The following is an 11,247-nucleotide window of genomic DNA, read 5'->3' as shown; positions in this document are numbered from 1 at the left end:
AACTTAAATATACGAGCTTGATAAAAATGATCATTCTAGAAGAAAATTTCAGATGGCACTTAGAGGCTTTTGCATCTGAACTCTTCATATATATATACATACACACACACACACACACACACACACACAATTTGTCTGAGACATTAATTTATCATATTAAGGACAAAATGACATCTAGCTGAATACGTTTTGACTTTTTTGTGAATAAGAGTTACATGTTAATGAATACAAAATCAACCTAAAAAAGTAGCATCTTATTTGGTCCATTTCCCATCCCAACTTTCTTTAAAGTACCATGTTAATGATTTTTTAAGAATATTAAAGGTGCATTGCGCAAGTCTCTGAGTTTTTGCAGAACTATGCCCCCTCTGGCGACAAGCGAAACTGCAATATAGGCAATTTAATAGGCCCAGTCTCAAATTCCGACCCGAATCCCTCTTATTTATTTTACTGTACAGGATTATAGAGGCAATCGCAGTGATCAGAGAAGGGCTCATTCAGCCCATCAGGCAATTGTTCAAGCATGTATGGGTTAGAAAAACGGGTATTTTTAACATGAAATGTTGCGCAATGCACCTTTAATCATTCAGTATCACAATATACATTAAAGTAGCATGAAATTACCATCTGCTACTATAATTGCACATGTTTTGTGATGGAATTTTTAGATTTAATTAATAATGTTTCAAGATTAATACATGCCTTAGAATAATTTTCATTGTTTGTTCCTGTTAACAAATGGAGCCTCGTAAAGTGTTACCCTAGTTTTAAATGAATTGTCAGTTCTTTTATTGCAAGATTTTCCAAGTAAACACAAGCAGAGATTGGCATAGTGCACTTGTCTGCTATTTAACCTCTAATCTCAGTGATTGTTTAGAGCCAATTCTTATGCATTTCTAATTGTATGTGAGTTGAAAGTTTCAATTGGCAAGGTCAGATCCAGGCAGCTCGAGCACAAAGAAAACAAACTTTTGGAAAAGATCTGGGTGTAGCCTGTCGGTAAATATCTGCAAAAAAAAAAAAAACTCGGTCTTAAAGTCTTCGCTAGGTATAGGGCACGTCACAAACATCCAAACCGATGTGATGAGCCTCGGATTCTGCACAGTCATAATATTCCATATTAAAGTTTATTGGACCAGCTATTTCCAAAAGGGCTGTAGTGTGTTTTAAATAGCAGGCTCTCTCTCTATTAAAGCCTTCATCGTGTGGCTTTTTGTGGGAATGCGTTGTACATCTGGGCACCACATTGGCTTCCACGGTGGCTGGCTGGCTTTGGCACCCATCGTAAGCCCATTACAACCCCGGGCTGCCAGCCCTCCAGGAGCCCGAGCGGTGGGCATCACGCCAGACCACTCCACAACCCCAGTCACACTCACTTCAACAAACAGCGGCGAGAGAAACCGGAGATGTGGAGAGTCACTGACCTAATGTTCACTGAAGGCCTTGTTTGCACTGGGAAACATCGTGTGTCGAGATCGACGTGTTGATGTGCGTGAAAACGGGAGCATTCAGCGGATGTCAGCGAGCGCCAAACATCCAGGTATGTATGACTGGGTGACCATATATTTCACATGGACTGTAATAAAGTTAGATTCCAAATGCTCCACTGTTCAACCATTTAAAAATAATTATCTTAATAAATTCCAGGTTCCTAGTCACAAGAGGTTTTCAGCTCAGAAGTAACACACACAGTGTACAAGAACATACAAAACCAAACCAACAACCCAAGACACTTAACATAGGATATGCGTTGCATTTCTTGACGTTTAATACGTTAAAAGTTCATTTAAATTAGTGTATATCTAATATTTCTATTAAGCTTGTGTTCCTCGGTTTTATGTATAGAAGATACAGACTTCTAAAATGTTTAATCAAAGCTATTTTCATATTATCTCAGATTATTCATGTGATAAAGCCAAATACTGTTCAGGACCCGGATCCCTCTGATCATAAAGCTGCAAAAAGCTTTGCTTAGAAAGAAGTGTGTTTTTGATTGGTTATTTCTCTTTTTTTATGAATATTCAACTTAATATTAATGAGTTTATGTTTGTTGAAATGCAAGCATGTAGTGTGTATTAGGACAAGATGTGTATTATCAGATCACACCAAAATGCGTCAAGATTCTCAGTTATGAATTACCATGACAACACTGATCAAACTCGCCTCATCTTAATCTATTAATGTCCAGTTTGACTGTATTTTTGCCGTTGGAGCTCTAGACAATGTGCATTGCTCTCTTTCCATAGTTCTGTTTAAATGCTTTGAAATTGGTAAAATAATGAGGACCACAAAAAAAAAAATAGTGATTCATTTTTTTTATATTTTTTACAGAACTGAAGATTTACATCAAAGGGGATACTGCAGGGAGTGGACTCGAAATTTCATAATAATCTGTCAAAACTGTACAGCATTTCAACAAGCAGCCTCTGGTTACCATGGAAACATTTACCCTGTCTCCAACACTGTCACATCTTAATGGTTGAGAAAAAAAATCACCTAACCGAATGAAGGGGGGGGGGGAGGAGTGTTTCATTCCATAAATCAGTGTTTGTTTTGTGATGAGCTCTGTTACGTGACGCTCCTCCGATCAAGGTTTGTCTTCTTACAAACTCTCCGTGGCCATTTTCCCTCCCAGTGCATTTTGTCGTCTCGTGAGATTGAAACGTGTTCTCAGGTTTCATACGTACTGCTATCAGATCCAGTGATTTCTGAGTGAGGTAATATGTTGGAATGAGAGTAAATGATCGGTTCTTCCTCTGTATGCGTGTGTGTGTGTGTGTGTGTGTGTGTGTCTGTCTGTGCATATGATTTACTCAACCATTTTCATCATCCGACAAATTCAAATATACATTTTCCGATGTAGTTGGTTTAGCATTGCTAAAGGGGCTTCAGTGACTACACTGCAGGATAAGGCACGTGACAGTCAGGCTAAGTTTCGCTGTTCTCATCTCGTAATTATTCACATTATAATCCAGTTTCCTCACACTGACCCCTGTGCATTAACATAAATAACAAACAAATGAATTTCCCATAAGCTGCAGCTCAGTCTCTCTCTGTAAACATGGTTGGGGAAAACGCATGGAAAAATAAAAATGCAAATCAGTCGTTTCAAAGACTATTATCAACAGATCCAGATGCCAAAAGATGCAACACTCTTAAGAGCCTCGTGGCCAAACAAAGAGTTTCTCTGAGTCTCGTTTTTTCTCCATTTTTCTCCAAGTCTGGATTGGCCACATCTGTAAAGGTACAAAAGATGCCCAGGTAGATTGGTTTATGTATCAGACAGATGTAGTATGCGAATGAGTATTTGTGTCAGAACGGTACTATGCTTTGCAAGCACGATGTCTGATTTCGATGGCCGTTGAGACGCCGCACCCATGAAGGTTCTTCTGAGGAAGCAGACGAAGGTGACGTGTCTCTGTGCAAACGTGTGAGCATCAGAAGAGGCTGGTTAAGGTGCTCTGCGATGGACTCCGGCACTCGTGAACGTCCAGGCTGCCTGGCACAGAGGTCAGTACGGAGGTGACGGTGGGCATCGTGGGGTTGGTCAGGTCTGTGAGGGTGGTCGGGGTGCTGGACGGGCTCATGGAGGCGTTGGAAATCTCCGAGGCGGGTCCAGAGGGTGTTCCTCCAGGCATGGTCGACCCGTCCGAAGCCTTGTCCACGCCAGTGTTCTCTTGACGCAGGAGGTTTCGTCTGAACTTGGCCCGGGCGTTCTGGAACCAGACCTGCAAACCGAGACGGCAGAAGATATGAGAACGACGTGATGCTCAGGGGACGAACATTACTCATCGAAGAGGCTTATTTTTAATTCTTTAGTTCGTATATTTTGCTTTCCGTCGTCCCCTGGTTGTTTCGCCACAGCATTTGTGAGCCAAATGCATTTAATTTTTTCTTGTTTCAGTGATATCTGCTGGGTAACACTTAAACAAATGCATTGCTCATTGTTAGTTAATGCATTAAGTAATGGGACCTTATTATACAGTATTTATTAATCTTTGTTAATATTAACAAAAATGCAACTGTTTATTGCTAGTTCATGTCAGCTCTGGTCTATTAATATTAAATAATAATGTATTATAATAATGTATTAGTAAATGTTTAAATTAACATTTAACTAAGGTTAATAAATGCTTTAGAAGTATTTTTCATTGTTTGTTCATGTTAACTAATGGAACCTTTACTGTAAAGTGTTCCCAGTGTTTTCTTTTATTTCCAGGTTCCTCATGCTTTATTTGCACATGTTATTAATTCAGCTTTCTTTTTAGTTTGAAGCAAATTAACATCATTCCATTGAGGAGAGCAGGCACGTGATTTACATTTGATCACCATCTTCATTCCTCTAGTCATTTGTTGCTGAAGTGAAGGAATTTGAAATGCTCTTTTTGACTAAATGTTTGTTTAACAAACATCTCGCACACTGCAATAAGCCAAAACGATTGATTTCTGACCTGTAGGACGCGCTTGGTGAGACCTGTTTTCTGGGCCAGCTGTTTCAGATCCTTGGCGTCAGGATTGTGGTTGATGGCAAAATACGACTTCATGGTCCTCAGCTGATGGTGTTTAAACGACGTTCTCATGCGCTTTGTCTTCTGGCTGGAGCTGTACTGTGAGTCTCTGTCCATCGGATCGCCATCATTCTCATTGCAGCTCAAAGCTGAATAAAAAAAAATAAAAAATAGACAATCGATTAGATGTGCTCCTGATATTGATCCCAAAGTGTTCTATAGTCCAAACATTTCAATAGCTGAACCACAGTATTAAAATTAGACATGCAAATCAAGTGGAGTTTTACTTTGAATAAGTGCAGAAAGCCTAAACTCAATGGGTCATAATTGAAGCTCCTTCACTGAGCAAACAATAAACACACTGGATCTGATGACAGACTGAACGCTGCGGTGAGAATGAGGAGGTTTCTTCGATTGCACGACAACAATGTGTTTAGTCTTGGATCTGACCACATAAAGCAGCCAAAGCACCATCATGTTGCTGTGTTTGCAACTTACTGCATGCATAATAATCTGCATTATGCTGTAGTCTTACGTCATGCTCTTTTTTTCTTTATTGTAAAACACATCTGATTCGAAATGCAAATGTTTTAAAGCATGCAAGTCTGTATTATAATTTATTTCACTTTTTCATGTAAAAAATCAACATGCTCAGCACTGGTGGGTTTACCCGGTTTTATAGCAACCCCACCCCCCACATATGGCTCTATCTTTGTTTCTGTTTTTATGATGTCTAGAATTTGATGGTGGAAAAAGCCCACACTATCCATCTTTGGACACAAGTGTTTAGTAGATAGGCCCGTCTGAATGTGTCAGAAATGTGTTTGCGCCAGTTCCAAATTCTTGGCAGAAGTTTATGTGTTGCTAGACGCATGACAGTTCAGAATTATGTTTTCTCTGACAACTACAAATATTAGTCATTGAAAATGGTCTGATCAACACTTCAGATAATTAACCTTGAATGCTTTACAACGCCGCACATGGCGAACAAATGTTTCTTCCTGATATAAATATGGCCATTGAGAAATACTGTCACCTTTACTACAGTGATGCACGTCAAGAACAGTTATCTTTCCTGAACACAGAGTTATTTATGTGCACGTGGTAGCTGTAGTATTGCAATACAAAAAAACCTGTCTTTCTTGTTCTTATTTCTCAGGGTTTGATCTTGCTGTCCTTGTATTCGTGCTGTTGTTTAAAGTGTGAGCTGATGGGGGCAGCAATGATCTGACTGTGTCAGAGAGACAGCAAAGTTCACTCACTCTGGTTAACTGCTGTGTTGTCAAAACGGTTGATCTGATTTCAAAAACTTTCCTTTAACAATTCTTCACAAGCGGGTTATTCCACCAAGCAAGACCGCAGTTGTTGTGATAATTTTGCCAACTTCAATTAACGATCCCTAGACAACAAGATTTACAAAGCAACCAGACAATTTGAGTTTAAAGTGATAAAGAAAACATCGCATTTACACATTTTTAGTGGAAATAGAGCTTGGAGATATAATGAAAACTCCTGTTAAACTTGTATTTTATAGACTAGTTGTGGTCTTAAATAATAACATGCGATATAGACCAGGACATAATCTGACACATAAACGATTCTACATTTTTTTTTTTTTTTTTTATTAATTTTGTATATCGCTTTATGCCAGTATATTTTGCATTAAATACTACTTGAATATTCGTGAAGAAAGGGAAGGCTATATCGTCATATTTGATTGTTCTTTTTGTAGAGCAAACCCCAGGGTAAATTAATTCGTCTGAATTTGCCTGGAAAAGCTGAAGATTCTTTCTTTCTTTCTTTCTTTCTTTCTTTCTTTCTTTCTTTCTTTCTTTCTTTCTTTCTTTCTTTCTTTCTTTCTTTCTTTCTTTCTTTCTTTCTTTCTTTCTTTCTTTCTTTCTTTCTTTCTTTCTTTCACTTGTATTTAATCTTCTGGAAGTCTCGACTAGCATCTAAGCCATTTTCCACTTGTCAGTCTCTGTAGTCGTCATCATTCCTCTGTTTGGTCCTCAAGCTGGGGCCCAAATGCCCCGCTGAGGGCCCCGAAATGCCCGAGCGAACAAGTCACGTTGTTCCAAATTGTTCAGCGCAAGCTCGAGTGCTTAAGTAGAAATCTGTGATGTGTGTCGATTGTCTTAAAAAGTGGCGCATTTTATCCTTTTACGTAGTAAAGAGGTGAACTTATATTATTTCTCGTTTCTTGGGCAAAACTTTTGTATTTAAAAATAGGCCTAAACGGTAAATACGAGATGAAACGTTTAATGAATTAGGCTACTAAGCTATATTGCTAATTAAGGATAGCGGGCTTTCATAAAAACATCACCACGTGCTTTATAAACGTACGATATCTTCTCAAACGAATTAGAATGACAGAGTCTAAAAAAAAAAACAAAAAAAAAACAATAGCAACGAAATAATACAGTTTAAAATATATACATTATTTAAACAAACTTTCATTTTTCCCATTGAGGACTGCATTCAGAAATGCTATTTTAAATATTTCCCGCCTGAATTTCGTATTAGAAAGCAGTTTATTTATTGCATGTGTGGTTTCAATTAATTAATCATACAATTATTTATAACAGTCGCAATTGTTCAAAATCGCGGTAGTTAATAATAGCCCATTGTTGAAACGAAATTTCACTGTATGGGCCTAGTTGCTTTTGTAAATTCATCATCATGCAGTTGGCCAGGTTTCTTCCTTTGTCTTGCTCTGAAACGATTTCGTTAGGTAGTGCACCCCAAAAAAGTTTTAGAAACCTGGAAATTCCCCGAAATCGCAGTAAGTAGGCATTAGGCTACTACGCGCTCTTAAAAAAGTTGTGCAACATCAGATAGGAAATCGGCTCGCACCTCGTGCCAAATGAAAATAAAAAGAATGCAAGGAATAAAACTATAGCAGTTAACCAGCAACAGCAAAACGCCAATAATGCTCTCACCTGCATTGTAAGCAGCCAAGTCCGCTCCGGGCCCAGGGCTCTTCCTCTTTCGGGGCCGGCCCTTCTGCACCGTGTTCACGCCGTTATAATAAGACAGTCCTAGAGGGCCCGTGCTGCCCAGTCCTTTATTAGACGCTACATCCGTGTGATTGAAATGCGTGGGGAAGTCTCCCTGGATGAGCGTTTCAAAGTGTAGCCTGCAGTACACCAGACTGTCTTTCATGCCGAAGTGGTCCCCAGTCGTCAGCATTTTGTTGCAAGTCGTGCAGGTGAAACAGTTCAAGTGGTACACCAAATCCCTGGCCCTCATGACCATTTCCGAGGCCGAGATCCCGAGGTGGCACCGGGCACATCTCTGCACCGAAAACCTTCTGTGGGAGAATAGAGCAGCTGTGACCTTTCAGATCACTTCAACCAGAGGTGAGCCCACCACTCACCAGCCTGACATTAAATGTGCTGCTTCTCATAATAACTTTAGGAGGAATTGCAATTTGTAAATTATTTTATCAGAAATAAATGTTGAAGAGGAGAGCACGACCACTATCATGCCTCAAACAGCAGGATGCATGAACAAATAGAGTTAACTCGTGCAGTGGAATTCAGTCTTGCCAATAAATAATTGTTAAATAACCTACAATTTAGATTGACGTGTGCTGGAGCCTAATTTGATCGTGGAAATGAGTAAAGCCTTCACTTATATGATTATCTTAATAGGCCTCTCGCCTCCCTCTGATTATTAAATTGTACAATGACATACAGAATCAGTGCACGGTCAGATAAATATCATCCAAACATCACACAGTAAGGCGCTTTTTGGTTTTGCTGATTTCTTTTTTCCAACAAATAAAATGTTAAGATGAAGCTCTTGAGGTAAATCGGCTCTGGGTTATTTAGTTTTATAATGACGTTCAAAATCACTTTACACTGCTAAATCCATGCAGACACAACTCGGGAATATTTTTTACGTTAGCCTATGCCATAGTTTCTTGATTATTGAATTAAACGCAAATTTTTAAATTGAATCATGACGTCTTCACAAGTATCAATATCTAGACAAAAAAAATCTAGCATTTTGCTATACAAGATGTTTCGTTAATTTAAACAAAAACATTCAATTTTAGGCAAAAATCATGCCTTGAGGCTAATATCAGTAGTTTCTGTATTTTAGTAATCAAATTAATTTAAGCGAACGACGTGTTTACATGCATTAATATCATCTACAAAAAAAAAATCATTTTATACAATAAAATTAGTTACGTCTTGTCTGGGTTATTACATTTTATGGGCTACTGACGAAACCACGTCCCACACACCAAAATATAGTTTACAGACAAAAAGTAGGTATTTTGCTACAACAAGTTTAGCCTTTTAATTATTTATCCACAAGAAAAACGTAACTCTTGAAGCGACAGTTGCAGCTTCTCACCTGTAATAGTCTTCTTTGCAGTAGATGCTTCCGTCTTTGCTGAAGCAGGTGAGCTCAGACTCCAGGTTGAGTTTACACTCGCAGCACTTCAGACAGCGCATGTGCCACTGTTTGTCCACGGCGAGCAGGTAATAGCGATCCGAGATCTTCCCTCCGCAGCCCGCGCACAGAGCCAGCCGGTCCCCGCTCATGGAAGGCATGTTCTGCACAAACACACACAAGCACACGACAACGTTATCTCTAATGCTTTACCAATCATTTAATGGCAGATTGGTAAAAGATCAAATACATCGTACAAAGTGTTCTGTAAACACTTGGCTATTTTACGCATTTGCTGATTAAAAATGTCCAAAGAATGAGGTATTACTAGTGTTCACTTCTGTAGGCTACAGAATGGGAGGGGCGTGAGATCAAATTCAGAATACAGAAGTGTATATTCACCATTGATAAGTATTTAATGTTTTCAGTTACAACGGAAAACCATGCATACAAAGGAAATAACCGCAAGAATTGAGTATGCATGCCTCCATGTTTTTTATTTAGGCTATATATTTTTTATTTAATTAACAAAGGCACAATTTTGGAAAAATGTGATAATTATGTAAACAAATTAATCAAAGACTGCGCTCGTTTTATTGTGTTTACGTTCGGCGTGTTGTGTGGCCTTAAATACACACTGCAAACACACTCGTAGGATATAGGCTATTATATATAAAACACTTATATACATGTGTGTAATAAATATATTATTTTGTTCTTAATAATTACTTTATTTGCAATTCTGGGTTTGCCAGCGTAAAAATAAAAAAATAAGATGCACTGTTAGAAATGTTAAAATAGTTTGAAGCATTCAAAGTTAATTGTTACCAAAGAAACTGATAAGATGTAATTTTATGGCAAAGGAATTAACCGTGAGGTTCGACATAGTCTCTTTTTTGTTGGCAATCACAGATATCACGGCCCAAAACAGTCAATTTATTTAAGTTCAATTATAACGCCTGATAATTAGTTTATCCTAATTAACACACTCAAATGTTTTGAAAAAAGAAATGCATTTTTAAATTACGAATTTCTCTTAAAGTTGAGCAGCCCTGCACAAGCATTTGTAAAATAGGAATTTCCTTTAAATGTCAGTATCTGTGCAAAACCGAACAGGGATTTTCTTGCTCGCTAATGCATTGATATTTCAGCATTTTTATCGAATAATCAGTTGAAATTAAACTGAATTGAACACCATTAAAAACTGAAAGGCCTATTGTGGTATAGCCTATCGTAGCTTTCTGTGACAATTTGCAATCCACCCATGGCAAAAGATTTACAAGCAATGCGTTGAAGACCAGGCCTATCATTTTGGCTTCGCAGAAGTTTGAAGTTTGAAATTTGTTTAAATGGACAAGATCGAAATCCCATCCTTGGGCCTCTATACTACCACTGTTTGAATAACGGTTCAGTTAACATAGGCTGTTATCATTTTTCCAAGAAAGCGCCTGGAGCGAGAGGCATGGCTTTCTCCTACCGTCTCTGTTTCCCCCATATCTATAGCCGAGCTGATAGTCGCCGAGTCGCTCTTTCCTCTCCGCTCCATTTCTTCCAGAACACCATGCATCTCGCCTCCAGGCAGACCGTGGAAAAGCATCGTTGCCGCAGATGAGACCGAATAGCACGTGTTTCCGTCAGATCTGCAACCCAAGATTTCCGTGAGACGCACTTCTAGCCCTGTGCAGTTCATATGACCTCTTCCTCTCACACGCTAAATAATTCCCGTTCGGAGAATCTAATCGCTCTAAACGCTATTCGTTTATCAGAAATGTCAACTCTGTGTTCTGATAGATTCTTTGAAATGCATCAGAGAATGAGATCGCAGAGCATGCACCCGGTACAGGATCGGTTTAGCCTATGAGAGCATTCCGGAGCTTTGAGGACATACCAGCTACCGAAGCCCCTCTACATGTGTGACACTGGACCCTCCTATTTCTTCCTGAGTAACTTTCAGTTACCACATTTTGGACATGCATTTGTCAGTGCAAGATCTCAGTTTTTCTTTCTTGTCTTTTCAGAAATCAGTCTTGGAGCGTGTCTGCTGCCGCTCATAACACAAAAACAATCCGTTATTGCATCGCCGAAGAATAAAAATATATAATCCCGAAATGGCTGGGAGGAACGACTACAGTGACGATTCAGATTCTGCAAGTGGTTATATCTTCATCCTCCTCCACGACAGTTTGTCATCACACACACACACACACACACACACACACCAAAAATGTCCAACTTCAATAGGCTTCAGCTTGGATACGGGTAAAAATCATCTCAAAGGTTTGCTCTAGCAAATGAGATGGTTGTCCTGACATATAGAGCTTTTGCTGTGATAAGA

General features: G+C 38.9%; 1 protein-coding gene across 1 annotated transcript; it reads right to left on the bottom strand.

The window, feature by feature from the left end:
• Positions 1–3,437: 3,437 nt before the first annotated feature.
• lhx2b (LIM homeobox 2b) lies at positions 3,438–10,605 on the bottom strand (the record flags this gene model as incomplete). The annotated part of the gene is made up of 5 exons (XM_081349358.1): positions 10,390–10,605; positions 8,874–9,076; positions 7,448–7,818; positions 4,452–4,657; positions 3,438–3,728 (listed from the first exon to the last, which is right to left on the bottom strand). Exons 1-5 carry the CDS (start codon positions 10,600–10,602, stop codon positions 3,438–3,440), a joined length of 1,284 nt encoding a protein of 427 aa, XP_081205484.1. The 5' UTR covers positions 10,603–10,605.
• Positions 10,606–11,247: the final 642 nt, after the last annotated feature.

Source organism: Scardinius erythrophthalmus, assembly GCF_964197995.2.
Source record: "Scardinius erythrophthalmus genome assembly, chromosome: 20".
In the NCBI taxonomy this organism is placed as follows: domain Eukaryota; kingdom Metazoa; phylum Chordata; class Actinopteri; order Cypriniformes; family Leuciscidae; genus Scardinius; species Scardinius erythrophthalmus.
The sequence above is the reverse complement of the archived record's forward strand: the minus strand, read 5'-3'. Positions and strand labels throughout refer to the sequence as shown.